The sequence below is a fragment of the Pleurodeles waltl genome, chromosome 2_1 (assembly GCF_031143425.1).
Source record: "Pleurodeles waltl isolate 20211129_DDA chromosome 2_1, aPleWal1.hap1.20221129, whole genome shotgun sequence".
Classification (NCBI taxonomy): Eukaryota; Metazoa; Chordata; class Amphibia; order Caudata; family Salamandridae; genus Pleurodeles; species Pleurodeles waltl.
The window spans coordinates 303,695,444-303,718,384 of NC_090438.1; the positions used below are offsets into that span (position 1 = coordinate 303,695,444).

General features: G+C 45.8%; 1 protein-coding gene across 2 annotated transcripts in view; it reads right to left on the reverse strand.

Annotated features, from left to right (window-relative positions):
* DOCK11 (dedicator of cytokinesis 11) overlaps positions 1–22,941 on the reverse strand; it is a 1,108,606-nt gene that overhangs the window by 357,355 nt on the left and 728,310 nt on the right. For both annotated transcript variants that reach the window (XM_069212535.1, XM_069212533.1), the window contains 2 exons: positions 6,322–6,437; positions 5,167–5,304 (listed from right to left, as the gene is read on the reverse strand). In XM_069212535.1, coding sequence (XP_069068636.1) covers positions 5,167–5,304; positions 6,322–6,437 — 254 coding nt within the window. The remainder of the gene's footprint in view (positions 1–5,166; positions 5,305–6,321; positions 6,438–22,941) is intronic.

Genomic DNA, 22,941 nt, shown 5'->3' on the forward strand with positions numbered 1-22,941 from the left:
ATGGATTTGTTTGCTATCGGTAGATGAGCTTAGCATTTGGGATTGTAGGGTTTGGGTTGAGACCATTTCATTGGATATAACATTTTCTGAGGAATGAGGATTCAGCAAAGCAGCAAGAGAAAGAGAGCAGAGGTAGGGTTGGAAGAAAATTACTGTAAATATTATGATGACATGAAACGTTTAGAAGAATTCAGATGAAATCTTTCAAACCAGCTAGGTTTTCGAGAGCCTCAATAAAAAAATCAAGTGGGTTTGTGATGACGTTACATGTCATCAGAGGGACAGTTGAAGGAGCATACCCTAGCTGCGCCATTATGCTTCCTAAAACATGAGAAGAAGGGGTGGTTATTTTTCTTTTTTGTAACATGTAAAATGAATTGTTAACATAGTGCACTGAAATATATTAGTGAAAAGTGCACAATGAAAGTTAAGGTTTCATATAAGCCACATTTAATACTCATTTGCAAGAATGTCAATGTTAAAGCATTTGAGAAAAGTTATTCTTTATAATCATTTTATATTCAACAAGTTAGACATTTAAAACATATCTGAACTAAAAGTATATTTGTGTTTATTTTAGTTGGTCGGAGTGAAGATCACATTTGTTATGTGTGTTCTAATTTTCAATATGATTTTACAAAGCTGCAGGTGCTGAAATTAAGAAGGAGCTCATAGTGCACAAGCAATAAGAGAGTCTCAGAGAAGTGCTACTGTACGAAAGGAGTATCCACGCATTGGTACCTATAGCTTATGAGATTCCTGAATGCAAGGGTTTATCAAGGTTGAGCACCGAAGGCTTCGGAAGACGGAAGAGTTAATTATGATTGATTTGCAGTTTTGTTTTTCAAAGGAGAGTTTTGGTCATGATGTCATAGCCCCTGAAAAACTAAGATTTAAGTGTAGTTTAGTAGGCAAGAGATTAATATTCTCTCTGCCCATTGCCCAGAGCAGATCTTTTTGAGGTACAGACCTCATACTCTGTATGTGGCTTTATGCCAACGCACCTCTCTTGAAAAGAATCTTCAACTGAAGTTCTGTTTGCTAACTTTTCTCAGATATTACTTTAGTGTTAGAATAGTTTAGGAGCTAGATTCAATGGTTAGGCAAGAGAACTTAACTGTAGAAACCAGACATCACAGAATTTTCCTGATTTTCTGCATTGTTGCTATTTAAGACTTGGGCCCTCATTACGACTTTGGCGGTCCCACCACAGAACCGCCAAGGCCATGGAGAGGGCACCACCACCATAACAGTGACGTCCCCCCAAGTGTATTACAACATGTTCCTGCCAGGCTGACCGGTGGGAACAGTGCTATGATATTGGCCTCTGCTTCTTTAAGGGAGCCAAGGTCACTATCCTAGCACTCCAGCAGCCTCAGAACGCACAGTCTGCAAAGCAGACAGTACGCATGCCGACAGTGCAGGGTAGAGGAGGCCATGCGCTGGGCATGGGCAGTGCAGAGGGCTTGCCCAGAGCCCCCGGCACTGGCTTTCCACCAGCCTTTTCATGGTGGGGTCCCCAGCATGAAAAGGCTGGCGGAAAGGGGGCTTGTAATCAGCCAGGCGGTGCTGAGTTCAGTGCCGTCCTGGCTGGTTACAACCCGGACCGCCATAACCATGTTGGGAACCATGTTCCTGGTAATGGGGGCAGCCTTTAGGTGAGCCCATTTGCCAATCTTTTAATTTGGCGGTCGGACCACCTGGAGTGTGGCGGTCCAACTGCCATCGCGAGGCTGATGGTCCTAGGACCGCCAGCCTCGTAACGAGGCCATTGGTCTTTTATATGTTACTTCGACTTAATATTGAGCAATGCCTTAATGCTCCATTGGTGATTTTGTAAATCCATACTATGGTTTTTAGACTCACCTATGTAACGTTGGCTTCAAGTCTGTAATAAAGCCCTTTGAAACTTTAATTTGGACTCTGAGGTTTAATGTGTGACTATTGAGTTGCACTGTAATTGATTTGAATAATCTGGTAAAACTATTCCTTCACCCCTTGGAACAGAGAAGAATATATTCATCGGACCCCAGATAAAAAGATAGAGCCTCACGCTGGAGCAACATGGACAGCATCAATATGCAAACACAGCAAAATTTTACAAACAGATCATGCCACAGAGTGTCTAGGTTTAAGAAGCAACTGAAGACACTGTCACAGCAGGCGGACAGCAAGCATGGGATTGCAATAATAGACACTATCTTGTTGGGGAAGGAAAAAAAAAGTGGTATACTCCTGTGCCGTGAGAAAATTTAAAATGCAAACTACAGAATGGCAAGTGTTTCAGTAACAAGAGGTGACCAGAAGGAATTTCATCCGTGGACGAATGACTCGGGATAACCTGAGACAAGACAGGAATGCAAATTTGGCAGACGAGTGCAAAGAAGTACTGGGGAAAAAATGTAATGGTCGCTTAAAGTGGACAAGGCAGACATGCCATTTTAAGTGCAGAAGCTGTGCATGTACGTAAAACAAGAAGTATCACAGAAGCTTTTTTTGAAGTACTTTTAAAAAATATCACTGCAAGTATAGGAAGCAATAGGAGTGAAGGTAGGGGAGTGAAAGAGCAGCACACGAGAGAGGATGAGAGAGAGGCGCAGAGCCAGAGACACCAACATGGGGGGTAGTGGAGAAGCAGATGTTCAAAGAGCAACATGGAGCTCAGGCCCCTAGATGAGACAGAACAACAGAGAACGGGCAGTGAGGAGGGAGAAGAGAGAAGCATAGGAGACACAACTGGAAACTACATGCGCTTTCATGGAGTGCTTAACCAAAAACACAAAAGTAGTTAAATAAAAGTGAGCAGTGAAAGGAGACAAGTAAAGAAGCATCGCTCCAGGATAGGAGCAAACACAAGAAGAACAAGGCAAGCCATGGAACAAAAAGCAAGCAAATGAGAGTGAAAATAAAGCCAACACATGTTAAGCAACAGAAAATTTAAGCCTGTAATATTTTGTAAGGTGACAATAGCTCTTTTTTTCTTTGGTCATGTTCTTTTTCCTATTGTCATGGTTTGTTTCCTATTGTCATGTTCAGTCATGCATTGCATTTACAAAACATCAGTAATCTAGTTTGTGGCTTCTTTCAATAAATTTGGACAACTGATTCAATGCCAGTCCACTCCATGCTGGCGCTGGAGGCAAGGGCTCTGCAGATGAGAGGAGAAAACTGAGATTCTGGTCTGCTGCTTTCCAACTCCTGGCATCAGTTTGATTGTTACGGGCATAAATGGGCTAACTCATGATATATTGTGGCCTTTTATGGTAGCATTTTGACCATCAAAGGCATCACAGGGGTCCATCCATGACATGGTATGGGCTGACACTGAGTTGTAGCAGCATTCTGGCTATCATAGGCAAGAATTAGCCCACCATGACATACTGTGGGCATTCATTGCAGCATTTTGGCTATCAAAGCCACTAACAGGTCCCTTTCATAAAAAGGGTCTGATTTAGAGTTAAGCGGACGGGGTTACTCCGTCACAACGTGATGGATATCCCATGCGCTGAATTGCGATTCCTATAGTATATAATGGGATCATAATAAGGTGGATGATATATCCATCACATTTGTGATAGAGTAACCCCATCTGCCAAACTCTAAATCAGGCCCTTAATGTGGCCATTCCTGATAATTTCTCTGCTTTCAGTGACTTGACAGGGGGGCCTCCACAGCATAAGGTGGGCAATCCTGCAGCATTCTGTCTATCGCTGACATGCCAATGGTTCATGCATTGCCTATTGGGGGCTTTCTTGTGTACTTCTGGCTATCACTGGCATATTAGGAGCCCGTTGTTATGTTCCTTTATCTCTTCTTTGCTAACTTTTTGATTAGCCTGCTTATGCTCTATGTTTTGTCCTTCCTTATTAATACGGCGACTTTTCCTTCCTTTTGGTAGAAGCTTCTCTACTTTTCTTTGAAAGAATTCCAGAACTGGGGCTGAAAGTTGGATGGCTTTGGGAGGTACTCTGTCAGATGCTGTGCAGATATGGATGTAGATAGATGCCGCATGTGCATTGATGGAATATTGCCCTTACAATTTACTTGACTCGTTTAATCTTAACACACACAACAAGTGATGGACGGAATGCTGAACATTGCCAAACATTCACCCCCAGTACAGTGATCTGGGCCTAAATCCATCGTTTTTTTGCTGCCCATGCGTTTAATCTTAACACCCATCTGTGACCTATTTTGGCCTTTCTTGGCTATCCATTGCATAATAGTGATCCTGGCATAATGGTGCCCATGCTTGGCATATTGTGACCCTGCCTAACTTATTTCTCAATATTCCTGAAAATCAGTGTCATATTATAAACAACCCTGGCATCTGATGATGGTGAGGCCTTTAAAGCAGAATCCAAGTGTGACAGGCCACGCATTAGAATATTTCATAAGTGCAATTTCTGATCATCTGGATTTGTTTCCAACTTAAATAAAGACTGTGCTGGAAAGTACACAATTGGGCACTGGATTGTATATTTTATTGGGGTGCATATCTACCACAAAATGACTTAATCAAAATTAGCTCTCTCGCTTTGCTTGCTCTAGATTACTCCCCCACATTACCAAAGTTCACCAGTCACCACTGTACTAGTCAACTCTACCAGATTTAAAAGAAATAGATTATGTGCCCAATTAATCACATTTCTGAGAAAGAGGGACCGATCCTAAAAAGTTTAATGGAATAGGAAAACTTTCAGCAATTCTATGGGTAGAAAAGGGTCGACATCATTGTTGTATGATGTTGCTCACTCCTCTCTAGGGGTAGAATATCATGAGCACTCATTTTAAAACCTAAATAAATGTCTCTCCCATCTAGGCTGTCAAGGATCTGACTTTAGTTTTGCAACAGATGCTGACGGTTTTCATCTTTTGACATTTAACATTCAATACTAGCTGAGACTTCCCTTCAGCTCTTAGCACTCAATGTACTTCAGGCATGAGAAATGGCAACCTTATGAATGTTACCTCACAACTATTGTGAATGCAGATCTATTGCAGCAGCCATAGTGTCAATGGGCCAATAAAGTGGCATGGTAATAGGTGCCCATACGAACATCTGTATGGCAAACAGGAAATTACATAGGCATTATTTTGTGAAACGCTTTTTATTTTAAAGGTCAATGATCATGGGATATTTTCCAAATAACCAGTTCTACATACCTTATTAATGAAAGCTCTCTGGGAGGCAAATACATGTTTTAAAGCTGCTTCAGACTGTCCATTCTTAAGAAAAGCAAGATGAATATCAAACACTTTTTTCATGAGTGGATTGTGGCAATCGTTGTTGAGGAGCTGGGTCTGCAAACATGTAAAGCATGCATTAACGTGCTAATTCCGGTATAGCTGAAAAACATATAATGTTTTAGAACCCACACATTAAATGTGCTGAAACGATCATACTTACCGAAGTGCAAACAGCAGCCCTACCTAGAGGATTGCTGGCTGAATTTCAGCCAGTACTTATGGTAGATACACGACCTCTGTCACGCTGGAAGCGGATATTCTGCCACATCAAGAGTACTATGCCATGGCTATAGAGGTTTCACAACAAAAGTGCCTGTCTCCTGTCTGAGAGGAATTTCTTTGGGAGGTGGTCTGAACTCTGGACATGCCCAGGTTGCATAGTGAAATTTCTACCATTCAACTGAGCATAGGAAATGTATTCCTAGTATGGTGGGGTACGTCCTAGCATCTTAGAGGAAATATGCTTATGTTTTATGAACGTCCACCAAACTCTCAGTGGTGATCTATCCTGGGGTTAATGCAACCATACCCAACAGTGAACTAGTCACTCCATGTGGACTAGCTGTTACATCACCATTTCTGATGGAGCAGCAATAGCACACTGGGGTGATGATGCAGAGGCAAAAGGTTCTGAGCCAGCTGGGCTCACAGGTGTTTTAGGAGAATCTAGATTGTTTTTTGATAGAATACATTTGTATTTGATCTAGCCATTCAGGGGACCTTCAGTGATCATTTTCTCTCAAATGGAAAAACATTGAGTAGGGAGTCTGTCCTCGAGACAGAATATCTGCCTGTCTCTGAACTTTAACCCACCATTTTTGTTTGTATCCCTGGTGTGAGCCTTGAAATTATAGAACACTAGTAACAAGGGCCTTTGTGTTGAATCTAGTATCACAGTGGCTTCCGAATATTGGAGACTTTACACATGACCCACTCCACAAATTTCGGTGAATAGCTCTGGGCTCGGACAGGAAGCAGTCCAAGCCAGTAAACATTCTCAGTGTAACAAGAGGATGCACATGATCTCTTGTTTTGCCACCACATAAGTGAATATGAGATAACAAATCGTACCTTAAAACTCTGCGTGAAACAAGAAATGGTGTCAAGCACAGTGAGGCACACTTCGGTTGCACTGTTGCCCTCTTGTAGTGCCTGGTGTAAAATATCTGCTTCTGAAGTGCCTGCACCTAGGAATCAAATAAAAAATAGAATATGTGTGATCATATGTATAGCTATTTACATTTTCCTCTCTTTAGATAGTTCACAATTCTCAAAACAGCATTTTAAAAACATAAGTTTGAATAAACCTGTGAAGCTGTAATAATATTTATTCCAAAGTGCCATTTATAAATTTCCATGTGTACTTAAAGTGGATTCCTCGCATCTGCACTGCAACAGAAGTGGCATGACCACCTAAAGTAATTTCAAGGGAACAAGTGCTCCAGATTTGGAAATCCATTTGTTTTTGTTTTTATTATGCAAAGTTTACAATACATTAATGCAGCTTCATTGTGAAGGTCCAAAGTATTGATGAACTCTAATGTATTTTTCAAGTTAATAACGGACACAATCCCATCACAATATCAGTGATGAGTTTCTTTAGACATCGGTTCCTTTACACGAAAAAAACGCAAACATACCGGAAGAGATTTACACCACCGCCGGGGTGTTTTTCCTTGTTTTTGCCTTTCACAAGCATTCCCCTGAAGTGTGATAACGCGTCCCAGCTTTGATAATTTACTTAAAATGGGACTCGTTTTAGGCCAATGAATCTTTTGACCCTGATTGGGGACTTCCCAGAACGAGATATCTATTTAGAATTTCAATCAATAGATCAATAATCTAATCAATACCCACAATAACTAATCACTCAAACTAATCAATAACATTTATTAGGAGTGAAACAAGCCATGATCTCTTATCAGGGAATAACCACACAAATCTAGTGAGATTTTAGATATTTATTCCCTATTAGTTACAATCTACTAGCATATTTATTAGACTCAATATCAATAAGCACATCAACAAAACTACAATATGGCAACTGGAATAAGATTTTATCAATGCAAAGATCATGAACATTAGGACAAAGCACAAAGTCAACATAAATCAAACTTTAGCAGAGTATCATTAGTAGATTATTCAACAAAGCAAAGATTTAGTCATTTGTCTATTTGCACCCGATTTTAGTGAACTCCTTAGCTAGCCTCTAATTAGCATCAACATTTTTGGGCTTCATGCAAAACAATTTAGCAAGATGAATTTAGAAAACATCTAACTATGGCCTCTATCAAAAGAGCAGTTGGTACCTAGAAAGAAAAGGCAAACAGACAATTACAATTTATCATCAGATAGTTACCCATCCAAATGGGGCGGCATACAGTGACAGTCTTCATCCTCAGGACATCAGTTGATTCGCCATCAGCCAGGATAAGCAGGTAAGGCTCAGCATGGCATAGCAAGAAGAGTCTCTTACCTCATAAGGAGGAGAAGTGAAAATCAGGCAAGGGGTACGGCGAGGATGGTTTAGGGTATCAAAGAGCTAAAGACAAAGGGGGTTATTCCAACTTGGGCGGGCGGCGGAGGCCGCCCGCCAAAGTTCCCCCGCCAGAAGACCGCACTGCGGTCAAATGACCACAGCGGTCATTCTGACTTTCCCACTGGGCGGGCGGGCGACCGCCAAAAGGCCGCCCGCCCGCCCAGCGGGAAAGACCCAGCAACGATGAAGCCGCCTCCGAATGGAGCCGGCGGAGATGCTGGGGTGCGACGGGTGCAGTGGCACCCGTCGCGATTTTCAGTGTCTGCTAAGCAGACACTGAAAATCATTATGGGGCCCTGTTAGGGGGCCCTGGGCCCCACAATACCCGTTCCCGCCATCCTGTTGCTGGCGGTAAAAACCGCCAGGGAAGGGGGTCGGAATCCCCATGGCGGCGCTGCAAGGATTCCTATGGCCAGGGGAAAACCGGCGGGAAACCGCCGGTTTCCCTTTTCTGACCGCGGCTTTACCGCCGCGGTCAGAATTGGCCAGGAAGCACCGCCCGCCTGTTGGCGGTGCTTCCGCGGTCGTTGGCCCTGGCGGTCCATGACTGCCAGGGTCAGAATGACCCCCAAAGTCTCTCAGGATAATTAAGACGAATAACAGCTTCAAGAGTGGCAGGGTAAAGGCGAGTAATGGCTCAATAATGGCAAAGTAATAATGGCTGATTTTTCCTTCTGTCACGCTGTTATATTAAAATTGTCGAACAAGTCTCTAACTTCCCATTGGGCAATATTTGGTGCATCGTTATCTCTGTCCAATAATCTGTCGCACACCTTACTAGAATTTTCACCTAAGACAGTTCTCATGCAGTTTATTGGCTCCTGTGATTGACGTCTTCAATGGGTATAATGTCAGGTAGGAAAAGTTACACTAGTCACTCCAGTCAGTAGTTCCATTGTCTTCCCTTGGTTTAGGCGACCTTGTACCTGTTACGAATTACACTGTTGCATTCGGCAAGAATGACTCCTTGAGCAAGTCGGGTCCCATGAGAAATAATTTACTACGACTACACACACATATCTCTAGCTTCTGGAAAAGTACAGCTTCATGTCCTTCTGGAAAGCAGCACATTGCACGTTAGAAAACACGGTTAATATGAAAACAAGCAGCTAGGCCCAAACCCTTGCTAACTAAGGCCTAGTGAGTAATTTAGCAAAACCTTTATACATTACTCTTAATGCTAATAATACAAAATCATACATGAATAAATTATTCATTCATTATTAGTCAGTTTCATTTGTCATTGTATACACTGGTGGCCACTCCCCGTGAGCACATTTCAAACGCATGCGTTAATATTATTCTAACACATTTTCTATGCAGCTTCATTATGCATTATTTTGCAAACTTTTCATGTAAATATTGATTATAAAAGGTCACACTCCAACAAGTGCACCTGTAGGTTTTCAGGTATATGTCTGTGAATGTCATTTGACCTTTTTCAAAGTCTCCAGTTCATCCTGTGATGACTTCACCATATCGGAGAACTCCCCATAGAGGCACTGAGCCACATCTTCAGGGAAAACATTTGTTCTTGTGGAGCCAGCCCTTTTTCTACACCTAGCCAAACCTAGGGATGGCCCATTTTTCTTACCATTCTGGAATGGGCAATAGCTCAACCTTTGGTTGGAGTAAATCTCCAACCTTTTCCAGGGGGAAAGTGGACAGAGAGGAGTTTGAGCATACCTCATAGAAGTAGAATAGAAGTACATATTTGTGGATGCATCAAATTTAGCAAGGCAAACTACACCTTGGAACACCCCAGAGTGAAATTTACAACTTCAGATTTCCCTACACTCAAGATAGAGAAATATGCTATATTAACCACATTTAGTGCAGTCTGGAATGTGAGTGGGACTATTTTTAAAATGGAAAAGTACATTCTAATTTAAAATTATTTTTTTTACCTCGTTAAAGCATTTTATACATGAGATTTCGCTTTTTAGTTGTTTTCCATTACAGATGGTATTTTTATTGCTTTTGTCATCGATGGAGTATGAAAGCAAAAGTCCATGGGCTTTGTCAATGCATTTTGTTATATGGCGGACATTCATGATCTGAATTTATATTTAATTGATTTTCTGATCACAGTGTGAGGAGAGTAGGATGATTTCTTCTACTAATGCTATAATCATATCTGAAACAGACAACTCTCTGGTTATGCCCTCAGCTTATAGGGTTTAACAATGAAATGCTCCTCTGTGATTTTAAAAATGATAATCCTAGCTTTGATGCAAGCCGAAGGTAATGCCACAATGACTGCAGAAGAAAAAGAAGCATACTCACTTCTTGAAGCACGCAGCCCTTTGGGAAGGTTTACACTTGGATGGACGTGTGTAAGAACAAGCCTGTGATACGTGTCCATAGTTTTTGTAAGGGAGACACACAAAGACCTGTATGCAGACTGACAGCACATTCGTTGAAGGCAGAACTTGCAAGGCATCTGCCTTTTCAAATGCAAAAAGACCATTCAAAATGGATCCATAGTTGCTATTGCAACTAGCCCACTGGACCTTCCCCTAGCCTTGGATTTTGCAAGGGAGTGGATGAAGGGGAAGAAGAAACTGCCCATTTTGGACAACCACCACTGCAGCTGTCAGTACTGCGGGAGCAGACAGCAGACAACCGTTGTAATATTAGTGATTATATGGAGGTCTGTTGTCCTTTATATATCCCCGTCACTACATTTGCTGCACTGCTAATTCTTGCTTCATTAATATTAACCAGGCAAACCATGAGCACCTGATTGCACAAAGCTCTTTCGTTTAGCACCCAGTCAGTATATCAAGCATATAGCAAAGGGCTGGCAGTCCTTCCTACAGCACTGTGTGGTGAGAAGGCCAGTCAATACTTATGGCCCAGATCATTCATGTGAAATGTTCTTTTCCCCACTACTCTGGTTACAATTAACTGAGTCCTTTTTTCACCAAGGTACATATTTGTTATCTGGGGCACTTGTTAATATGGCTTGGTAGGTGATGTTGTACTATACAGGCCCTTGGTTTTCCAAAATATGCTGTTATTGAAACATACATGATTGCTCGTCTAGAAATTGTGACCTCCTATTGTATCGAATACCGACCATGCCCCTGCTAGAGGCTTCTAATTTCATAGTAACCAGAGACCAATCCTGTTAACTTTCTTCAGTGTCTCCAATCTGCCAACAAATATTTCTAGTTTCAAGTCATTGGACGCTTATAATTCTACACAGTATATAAGGTATCCAGAAGTCGGGTTATTAGACATTTTCACTGACTCAGAACAGCTAGTAAACTAATTGATGGAGGTGTGGAATATACTGTGTCCTGTTGGTAATCCTGTTAATGCATGGTATCCATTTTTACAGTGAAATGACAAAATACAATAGTGAATGATTAGTAATGGATTATCGACATCCCAACGAAAGACATCAAACGACTCCAGCGCATCCAGAACGCATCCGCCCGCCTGATCCTCGACATACCCCGCCGATGTCACATCTCCCCCCACCTGGTGGACCTCCACTGGCTCCCCGTGGAAAAAAGGATCACCTTCAAACTCCTCACCCACGCTCACAAGGTGCTACACAACACCGGACCCACCTACCTCAACACCAGACTCAACTTCTACGCCCCCACACGTCAACTCCGCTCTGCCAACCTCGCCCTCGCCATCGTCCCCCGAATCCAGCGCAAGACCTCTGCCGGCAGATCCTTCTCCTTCCTCGCCGCCAAGACCTGGAACTCTCTCCCCACCTCACTACGCCAGACCCAGGACCTCCTCACCTTCAGGAGACTCCTCAAGACTTGGCTCTTCGAACGCTAGCAGCACCCCCCCTCCCCCCCCCCCAGCGCCTCGAAACCCTGACGGGTACATAGTGCGCTTTATAAATTCTCTGATTGATTGATTGATTGACTGGACATGACTGCCATATTTACCAACATCTTTTAAATAAGGACCTTAGAGCCCCATTATGTGATTGTTCATAATTCCAATTTGGCCAGTAACAGGATTTACTGGTCAAATGTGGATTATGAATATTGAGGGAAGACCACATATCCTATAATTCGACCCCTGAATATCTGTCTCTCTGAAGCAGTCACAACATACGTGGGAGAAATGGACAAAAATTTGTGAAAAACATGTGCAAATATACATGTTTAAACATGCACTAACTCCTATGCCCCATTTATCTTTTCCTACAAACTAGAAGCAGTTATATTGTGTATTGCTATTTCCAGTGAGGGAATATCTATATGGTTTTCCCACTAAACTGCTGGGTCCTTAGCGGGATAAACTAAGCAGATTTGATAAAAGCATGGCCTTTACTCTAAAGGGCTAAGCCTATGCCACAACTGTAACAACTGTTTTCTCTGTACTTTGCCATCAACAGATTGGGAGGCTAGTGAGTGTGTATCAAATTTTTTTGGCTCACTATTTATTTATGTATTTGTTTGTAATCCGATCCAGTGGGGATGAAGACACATCGACCTCGTGCAAAGTCAATTTCACACAAGGTCAACATTCTTCTTCTTCACGTAGCTTGAATTGTTTCCTAATTTTCCGTCTTCTACAAGAAAAATTTTTCACCCAGCACTTGAATTCAAACATTGCTTCCCTTCCCTCAGTAAAACACTTTGTGCACTAAACATGACCAAAATAGCAAATATATCTTAATTCAGCTCACTCCCTCATCTCATGCTCCTCTACTGTCAAGCTGTTGTGGCCTGAGAATGACTACATGTACCTCACAAGCGTTAGATGGGTTTTTCTGCTCAAGTGTATTCCTTGCGTAGCTTTCCCTTGGGACACAACAGTTGTGAAGGACAGGTACACGAGGTTGAACTCATGCATAAAATGGTTAGGATTGTTGCAGCAGTCCGGTTTAACACAAAAAGACCAATTATGTCGAACTTCGAAATCATATTATATTTTTGTCATTGCCTGTATTCAGATCTGGCTGTGCGATAGCTACTCTCGTGGAATAATTTGAAAGGTCAACTGAAAGGCCATCTTCGTTTAGGGACTTGGAATGCCTAACACATCCCCGTCAGCAGCACAGCGGCTCTATTACCCTGCAAGTCAGAAAAAAACTTAATACACATTTCTTGGAGGCACACTGTTATGTTGGGACACACTGTTGCTGTAGCAGCAAAACACCAGGGGGAAATGATCAAGCCCCTCACATCCAGTAGCAATGATTTGATCGATGAAGTAGAAGCAGAGGTAGTAAAATAGCCCGGGCAGGTCTGCCTCATGACTAGTAACCCCCCAACCTGTGTGTCCTTATTACTGGGTTGGTCCACCCCAGTCCTTAAGCCGAGGTCCCTATCCAACAAACTGGCGACGAGGACGGCGGTGACAACCCACATTTCTCTCCGCTACAGTGTGATTATGCACTCGTCCTCACACTGGGGTTCCCGCCTGCCGAGCCCTGAAACCTCACCAGGTGTGGCGAATGTAGAATTAACCGCGGTGAAATCCTGGCCACCTGTGACCCCTGACAGCCTCCATTCTTCACTGTGGTCCCGCTTCCAGCCAAGCCGTGCTCCAGCGGCAACATTGCATAGTATGAAGCCCTGTGAAAGGGATTAGCCCCACCTACCGCTCTCTGCACGCACGTCTCCGCTGTGTTTGCATGGGGTCTCAGTGCTCTGAAAGGGATGCTACCCACTAGGAAGCTGTGCCGGAGTGCCTCAGAACGCAGGTGTGCGACACAGGAAAGACAAGACTTTGCTCATTTGCCGTCTGTCTGCTGCTACATGCACAACCAGCTGTGAGGACTCCCACTGGCTCAGGGAAATGACTGTATGCATCCTTGCATAAACTGAAATAAAGTTGAAACAAGTGGAGAGACTGGAGAATCATTTCGCTGAGTGGCACTAGACAACAACAGAAAATGCCCTATGCTCCTACATCTTGGGGATGCCACAATTCACAAGTTAATCCGTGACGGAGGAAGGCCCACCGTTCACCTATCAGACTCTGAAACGGGCCCGTTCTGTGCACTTTGTACCACTCGCAAATCCTGACTATGATTGTTTTCTTCTCCGCCAGACGAAAGAGCTTCTGGAGGAATCCGTGGACACCTTTTACGCTAGGCACAAGGAGCTTGCCAGCACCTGCACTCTGTTAAACGCAGACAATGAGATCTGCGCCCAGTTCATCCAAGTGTGCCACTCAGTGAAGCTGAGAGAAAACATTCTACAGATCCCAGGTATGACCATGGCGGACATACTCACCATGGGATGGTTGCAGGAGCTGTCAAAGGTGCGGGCAGCACACATGCAAGCAGCCTTGCAGCGACAGGTAAAGGCAGAACAAGTAAAACCACCACAATTCCTGAGCATGAAGGGGACATGGATGGTGATGACATGGAAGATGACGTGGAAGATGCTGTACATATTATCCATGTGAAGCAGCCCGGAAGACACCCCGAAAGGCACATCCGAAAGTGCAACATCTCCTTGGCCAGCCACCAGCCACCAGATTTCAGCCCTCATCGACACAAGAGCATCAATAAACATTGTGACAGTCTGTCCTACGAACTCTGCCCATTCGCCCCACTCTGTGTCCCAGTACCACTCAAGTCTGCTCATTTGCATCGTCAACACCTCTTCCCCTGGCCGGAGTCTTCATAACCGAAGTTTCACATGAATCACAGTCAGTCCGTGCCAAGGTGTACGTCACCAAGACCAGATTAGGCATGCTACTGAGCTGCAAGATGGCAGAGAAGCTCAACCTTGTGTCCTTTGCCTTCAATGTGCACCTGGGAAGCATGGATCAGTTGGTGTCTGAATTCTCACGGCTGTTTGAAGGCATCGGATGTCTAAAAGACAGACTCATACACCTCCACGTCGAAGAATCCAACCAGCTTGTGGCCCTGTAAACTTCGGCGCATTGTCTTTCACCTTTGTGCCAAGGTGGAGGAGAAGCTACGAAAATTGGAAGAGGCTGGCAACATTGAACAGGTGGACAGACCAACATCTTGGGTCTCACTCATTGCAGTCACTCAGTAACCCAAGCAGCATGGTGAGGTCAGAATATGTGTAGATATGTGACTACCGAACATGGCCATCTGACGTGAACGCCACTTGACACCTACAGTGGACAATATTGTTGCAGAAGTGAGTGGGTCACAATGGTTCTCCAAAATGGACCTCCGGACCAACTACCACCAACTGCTGCTGGCTCCGGAATAACCAGCCATCACCACTTTTTCCACCCACATTGGACTAAGAAGGTACAAAGTCTTAATTTTGGCATGTCAAGTGCAGGTGAAGTCTTTCAAGACATCATTCGGGGAGTACTGGCAGGACTGGATGGAGTCATCAACGTTAGCGATGACATTCTAATGCACGCTTCCAACATCGAGGAACATCTAGAGAGACTACGAGCTACGTTCAAACAACTAATGACAAAGGCCTAACTCTCCGCCAACAGAATTGTGCATTCCTACAGAGAGAAGTTGTCTTCTTCGGATATCGCTTTTTAGAAAACTGAGTCATGCCTGATCCGGAGAAAGTTAAAGACATCCAGTCAGCACCTGCCCCCCCCCCACTGTCTCCAGAGTCTGAACCTTTTTTGGGATAGTTACATAATGTGGAAGGTTCATCCAGAGCCTGAGCTCCCTTACGGCACCCCTGAAAGAGTTGACCAAAGCAAACACAAACTCAGAATGGGGACAAGCCCAAAAAGAGTCCTTCCAGGCAACAAAGAATGTGTTGTCGGCACACACAACACTGGTATACTTTGACCCGTGCAAAGACTCACAACTCTTGGTGGATGCCAGCCCCACTGCTTTGGGGGCAGTTCTCTCTCAAAAGGGAGCAAATGGCAAGTGGGCCCCGGTGGCCTCGGCAAGTCGAGCACTAACAAACATAGAGTAGCAATACTCGCACATTGAAAGGAAGCCATTGCTGTCCAGTGGGGTTGTCGTCATTTTCATCTCTACTAGTATGGCCAGCTGTTCATGGTGCACACAGACCACAAGTCACTCATACCTCTATTTAATGGGTCATCGTCCAAATAGCCTCAAGAATACAAGAATACAGATTCTCAGTAGTCTAATGACCAGCAGCCCAGAACCCAGCCGATTATTTGTCTCGCATGCCTGAACCACCACCAGGCATGAAGAGGCAGACACTGAAGATATGGAGTAGTACGTGAGAATGGTGGCAGAGGGGTCACAACCTCCGCCCATCGCACTAGAAGATATCAAGGCAGCCACCAAGGCAGATGAATTTCTTCAAATGGGGATATCAGTGGTCACTACAGGGAACTGGCATACCATGATGTACAACATGTCAAGACGCACTGACGAAGCACATCTGTCATTGTCCTCACTCCACCACATCCAACAAGAACATGTAATATCTCCCCAGAAGGGAGCCTGCTGTGCGTCCCTCGACTGGTGATTCCTGCATTGCTACAGCAACTAGTCGTAGACCTACTACACTCCACCCACCAAGGGATAGCGAAAAAAAGGCAAAACTTTGGTGAAAAGTATGGTTCGCCGGAATTAGAAGAACACGCCGAGCGTGCTTTGTGACACTGCACCATATGCTAAGCGGTTGGCCTTGCTGACCCGCCAGCACCCATCATCACTAAATCCATCCCTTCTGCCCGATTGCACTGAGCAAGTGCAGACTTTGGAAGCCTACCTGATGGATGTCACATGCTCGTCATCACTGATGATTTCTCAAAATATCCAGAGGTGGAGATTTTGTACTCCATCATGATCCCACACACTAACACCTCGCCTGGAAAAGTTCATGGCCACTTACGGACTACTTCATGAGCTTAGAATGGACAACAGCCCACCCTTCTCAAGCCAAGACTTCATTGAATATCTAGCATTCTGGGGAGTCCACCATCGCAAATTTACCCCTCGCTGACCTCAGATGAACGGGGAAGCAGAACGCTTCCTGAGGACGCTAAACAAGGTCTTGAGAATAGTGGTGGCCAACAGTCAAAGTATAGAGAGTGCTTTGTACGTTTTCTTACAGGAGTATCGGCTCACCCCCATGTAAAACTAAAGTATTGTCCAGCATCCTGTGCTTGAAGTACAAGAGCCTCCACAATGCAAAACAAAGTGGCGGATACCTTGTGTCAAGGCTGTGTTAAAAATGACAGCATGTCAAGGAAGAGACATGCCCGAGCCAGTGACATTCACATTGGTGACATGGTGGTGGTCAAGAATCATCATCCAGCAGGGAAGTTCAAACTCCCCTTTGAGCTGGTACCATGGGAAGTAGGCAAGGTCAGACGGACCATGATCACCATTCAACGTGGGGGTGAGTCAATAACAAGAAATGTGTAGTTCTTCAAATGGTACAGACCCCTGGGGCAGGAGTACCAAGGGTTGGGGGACGAACATCAATTCACGTACCCTGAAACTGATGACACTGGTGCCGCTTATCCTCTGGTTGGACCCAGCGGAGACTCTGCCCCGAAATCCAGCCACGCAGCTGAACCACGCAAGGTGACGATGGTAAGGAATCTCGAGGGACTGTCATGAGTGAGAGCCCCTCTGCAAGTGACCCTAAGGGGGCTACTGATGAGGTCATCACATCAGGACAGGGCACCGTAAGGTACAGTCTGCGGCCCCAGCCCCTGAACGCCACCAAGTTGAGAGACTTTGCACTAACCTATTTAATGTGTCTTATCTCATTCAGAGGCCCAGGACGCCCTAGGCCGCTGGTGTCTTCATCCATGATAATGTTTAAAATGTTCATTTTATTTTCTGAGTTATTTGGTTTCTTTCTTTTCCTTATGGGTAAAGGAGGAATCCTATGTTGGACACACCATTTTTGAAGCATTAAAAAAACAGGGGAAATTATCATGCTCCTCACACCCACTAGCAATGGTATGATCGATGATATAGAAGCAGAGGTAATTCAATAGCCCAGACAGGTCTGCCTAGTGGCTAGTAACCCACCAACCAGTGTGTGGGTGTCCTTATTACTGGGTTGGCCCACCCCAGCCCTTAGGCCAAGGCCCCTACCCAGCACACACTATCCCTCTTCAGGACAGAAACCTACTGTTAGAAATGGGTTTTTTGGTTGGCAGTCAGGTTACCCTCTGTCCAAGCAAGAACCCTCACTCTAGTCAGGGTAAGTCACACACAATTCAAATTACCCTTTGCCCACCCTCTGGTAGCTTGGCACGAGCAGTCAGGCTTAACTTAGAAGGCAATGTGTAAAGTATTTGTGCAATAAATCATACACTAACACAATATAGCACCACAAAAATACACCACACAGTGTTTAGAAAAATATATAATATTTATCTGGATATTTGCAGGTCAAAACGAATAAAGATGCAATATGAAATTGTAGAGATATCACTGAAAAGTGATATAAAGTGTCTTAAGTCTTTAAAAAGCAAACAAAGTCTCTTTCAATCACAAAGTACCTGGTTTAAAGTGAAAAATCTCTGCAAAGGGCCGCAGAGGAGGAGATACGTGGAAAAATGGTGTGTGCGTCGGATTCGCCCCTTCACACACGGACTTGTGTCGTTATTTTTCATGCTGGGAAGTCATGCGTCGTTTTCCGGCACGCGGACAGTCTCCTTCTGTGGTTCGCGGGATTACCAGATGTCCCGGGGTCTGTGCGTGGAATCCTAGGCTTGTTTTCCGGCTGCACGTCGTTCCGGTGGGCTATGCGTGGAATCTTCTCCCTCACGGCAGGCGTTGCGTCGATTTCCTTTCTGAAGTTGGGCGGCGTTGTCCAGGCGAGGCCGTGCGTCGAAGTTCCGGTCACACCGCAGGCTTTGCATCGAGCGGCGTCTTTCCGGATCGGCGTGCAGTGAATTTTTCACTGCGGAGCAAGCTGTGCGTCAAATGTTTTGGCGCACAAGGCGTCCACATGAAAAAGAGATGTCTTTTTGGTCCTGAGACTTCAGGGAACAGAAGGCAAGCTCTATCCAAGCCCTTGGAGAGCACTTCAGCAGCAAGGCAAGAGTTCAGCAAGGCAGCAGTCCTTTGTAGAAAGCAGTCAGGTGAGTCCTTTAGGCAACCAGGCAGTTCTTCTTGGCAGGATACAGGTTCTGGGTCAGGTTTCTTCTCCAGCAAGTGTCTGATGAGGTAGGGCAGAGGCCCTGTTTTATACCCAAATGTGCCTTTGAAGTGGGGGAGACTTCAAAGAGTGGCTAAGAAGTGCACCAGGTCCCCTTTCAGTTCAATCCTGTCTGCCAGGATCCCAGTAGGGGGTGTGGCAGTCCTTTGTGTGAGAGCAGGCCCTCCACCCTCCCAGCCCAGGAAGACCCATTCAAAATGCAGATGTATGTAAGTGAGGCTGAGTACCCTGTGTTTGGGGTGTGTCTGAGTGAATGCACAAGGAGCTGTCAACTAAGCCCAGCCAGACGTGGATTGTAAGGCACAGAAAGATTTAAGTGCAAAGAAATGCTCACTTTCTAAAAGTGGCATTTCTAGAATAGTAATATTAAATCCAACTTCACCAATCAGCAGGATTTGGTATTACCATTCTGGCCATACTAAATATGACCTTCCTACTCCTTTCAGATCAGCAGCTACCACTTCAATACTGTATGAGGGCAACCCCAATGTTAGCCTATGAAGGGAGCAGGCCTCACAGTAGTGCAAAAACAAATTCAGGAGTTTTAAACTACACAGGTACAAGTGATGCCTCTCACCCACACAGCACCCTGCTCTAGGGGTTACCTAGGGCACACATTAGAGGTGACTTATATGTGGAGAAAGGGGAGGTTTAGGCTTGGCAAGTACTTTTAAATGCCAAGTCGAGGTGACAGTGAAACCGCACACACAGGCCTTGCAATGGCAGGCCTGAGACAAGGTAAAGGGGCTACTTAAGTGGGTGGCACAACCAGTGCTGCAGGCCCACTAGTAGCATTTATTCTACAGGCCCTAGGCACATATAGTGCACATTACTAGGGACTTATAAGTAAATTAAATAGTCCAATCAGGTATGATCCAAGGTTACCATGTTTAAAGGGAGAGAGCAGGTGCACTTTAGCACTGGTTAGCAGTGATAAAGTGCGCAGAGTCTAAAAGCCAGCAAAAACAGTGTCCAAAAAGTGGAGGGTGGCAAGCAAAAAGTTAGGGGTGACCACCCTAAGGCTGTCAGGTCTAACATGTGTTCCCCCCAGCTGAAAGTGGGGAGAGCTACCCGACCTCCTGGGAGCTCTCATCGCTAAGGCGGAAGTATCTGGAGAGACAATCAGCATTGGCGTGGTCAACCCCTGGGTGATGCTCCACCGTAAAGTCCATCCCCTGCAGGGAAATGGACCACCGCAAGAGTTTAGGATTTTCACCCCTCATCTGCATGAGCCATCTGAGGGGCCTGTGGTCTGTCTGAACCCGGAAGTGAGTCCCAAACAGGTATGGCCTCAGCTTCTTCAGTGCCCAGACCACAGCAAAAGCTTCTCTCTCAATAGCACTCTACCTCTGTTCCCATGGTAATAGCCTTCTGCTAATAAAGACTACTGGTTGGTCTAGTCCCTCCTCATTTAGCTGTGCTAGGACCGCCCCTATGCCATGCTCTGAAGCGTCTGTCTGCACAATAAATTCCTTGGAGTAGTAAGGGGCCTTGAGCACGGGGCTGTGCACATGGCTTCCTTCAGAGAGTCAAAGGCTTTCTGACAAGCCTCTGTCCATTTCACAAGCCTAGGTTGTTTCTTGGAAGTGAGTTCTGTCAAGGGTGACACAATGGTACCATAGCCCTTGACAAATCTGCGGTAGTATCCAGTGAGGCCTAAAAAGGCTCTCATCTCATCTCAGTCTGTGTTCTAGGTGGTTGCCAGGCCTTGATAGTTTCAATCTTGGCCTGGAGTGGCTGCACCTTGCCACCACCCACTAGGTGTTCCAAGTACACCACGGAACCCTGCCCAATCTGGCACTTACTAGCCTTGATGGTCCGGCCTGCCTGTTGCAGGGACTGAAGCACCTCCTTGAGGTGGAGCAGGTGTTCCTCCCAGCTGGAACTGTAGACAGCTATGTCGTCCAGGTAGGCTGCACAGAAGGCATCCTTGCCAGCTAGGACCCCGTTAACCAACCGTTGGAAGGTAGCGGGGGCATTTTTCAACCCAAATGGCATCACCCGGAACTGGTAATGGCCATCAGGTGTGGAAAATGCGGATCTCTCTTTAGCCCCCTCAGTCAGGGCGATCTGCCAGTACCCTGAAGTAAGATCAAACGTACTCAGGAATTTGGCACCGCCTAGTCTGTCAACGAGCTCATCAGCTCGGGGGATGGGGTGAGCATCAGTCCGTGTGACTGAGTTGAGACCCCGGTAGTCCACACAGAACCTGAGTTCTGGCTTCGCACCTGGGGCAGTAGCCTTAGGGACCAACACCACAGGGCTGGCCCAGGGACTACTGGATTTCTCAATAACCCTTAAAGCTAACATCTTGGAGACCTCCTCCTTGATGCTGGCCTTCACCTTATACGATAACCTGTAAATTGTGTTCTTCACAGGGAGACTGTCACCTGTGTCAATGTCATGAACACAGAGGTGGGTCAGTCCAGGAGTAAGGGAAAACGGGGTAGAACTGCTCCAACAGCTCATAGCAGTCTCCTCTCTGGTTTAGAGTCAGGGGGTCAGAGAGAATGACACCTCTCACTGACCCATCACCTTCTTGGGCAGAGAGGAGGTCGGGGAGAGGTTCACTCTCCTCTTCCATTCCTTCATCTGTGACCAGAAGCATGTTGACTTCAGACCTCTCAAAATGAGGCTTCAGTCGGTTGACATGGAGCACCCTTAGGGGGTTCCTAGGGGATTGGAGGTCCACTAGGTAAGTGGCCTCCCCTTTCCGCTCCTTTACTTCAAATGGGCCAGACCAGCGGTCCTGGAGAGCTCTAGGCTCTACTGGCTCCATTACCCACACTTTGTCTCCAGGTTGAAACTCTACCAGGGTGGCCTTCTGGTCATACCAGCGTTTCATTACCTCTTGACTGGCCTCAAGGTTACTTTTGGCCTCTTTCCAGAAGCGGTTTATCTGGTTGCGGAGGGCCAACATGTAGCTGACCACATCCTGAGGAGGTGCCTTTGGAGATTTCTCCAACCCCTCCTTGACAATGCTTAAGGGTCCCCTGACAGGGTACCCATAGAGAACGTCATAGTGATTGAACCCTAACCCCTTCTGGGGTACCTCTCTGTAAGCAAAGAGAAGGCATGGTAAGAGGACGTCCCACTTACGCCTCAGGGCCTCAGGGAGGCCACCAATCATGCCTTTCAAGGTCTTGTTGAATCTCTCCACAAGACCATTAGATTGGGGTGATAGGGTGTGGTGAACTTGTAGGTTACACCACACGCATCCCACATAGACTTCATGTATGCAGACATGAAGTTAGTGCCTCTGTCAGACACTATCTCCTTTGGGAATCCCACACGGGTAAATATCCCCATCAGAGTTCTGGTCACCACTGGTGCAGTTACGGTCCTCAGAGGGATTGCCTCTGGGTAACGGGTGGCATGGTCCACCAAAACCAGGATGAACCTGTTGCCTAGGGCATTTTTGGGGTCCAATGGTCCAACAATGTCGATGCCCACCCTTTCAAAGGGGGTGCCAATGACAGGAAGTGGAATCAGGGGGGCCTTAACCCTTTTTCCTGTTTTACCACTGGCCTGGCAGGTAGGACAAGATCTACAGAACGTATCTGAGTTTGTCCTTATTCTGGGCCAATAAAAGTGGGTGACAAGCCTGTCAAAGGTCTTGTCTTGCCCCAAATGTCCTGCCAGGGGAATGTCGTGAGACAGACCCAGTAGGTTCGGTAACACTGGGGGACCACCAGCGCACGCGCTGCCCCAATGGCCGGAACCTTAGGCTCACTGTAGAGGAGATCATTCTCCCAATATATGTGGTGATCGCCAGAGGCTTCACCTGCTGCCTGGGCTGAGGCTTGCTTCCTCATACCCTCCAGAGTGGGACATTCTTTCCGCGCCTTGCAGAATTCCTCCCTGGTGGGTCCACCCTCAACTTGCCAGCCAGCAAGATCAGGTAGATCACCTAGGGTGGCAATGTCTTCCCCAGTTGGCTCGGGGGCCTCCTCCTCAGGAACCCCGTCAACCACTGCGGGAACTTCTGGGACCGGTTTCCCGCGCCCCTCGCCCCTCCTCTTGGCAGTTGTCTAGGCCATTGTTCCAGGCTCCAGACACCCTTGACTTCCCTCTCGGTCAGCCATGGACCGTGTG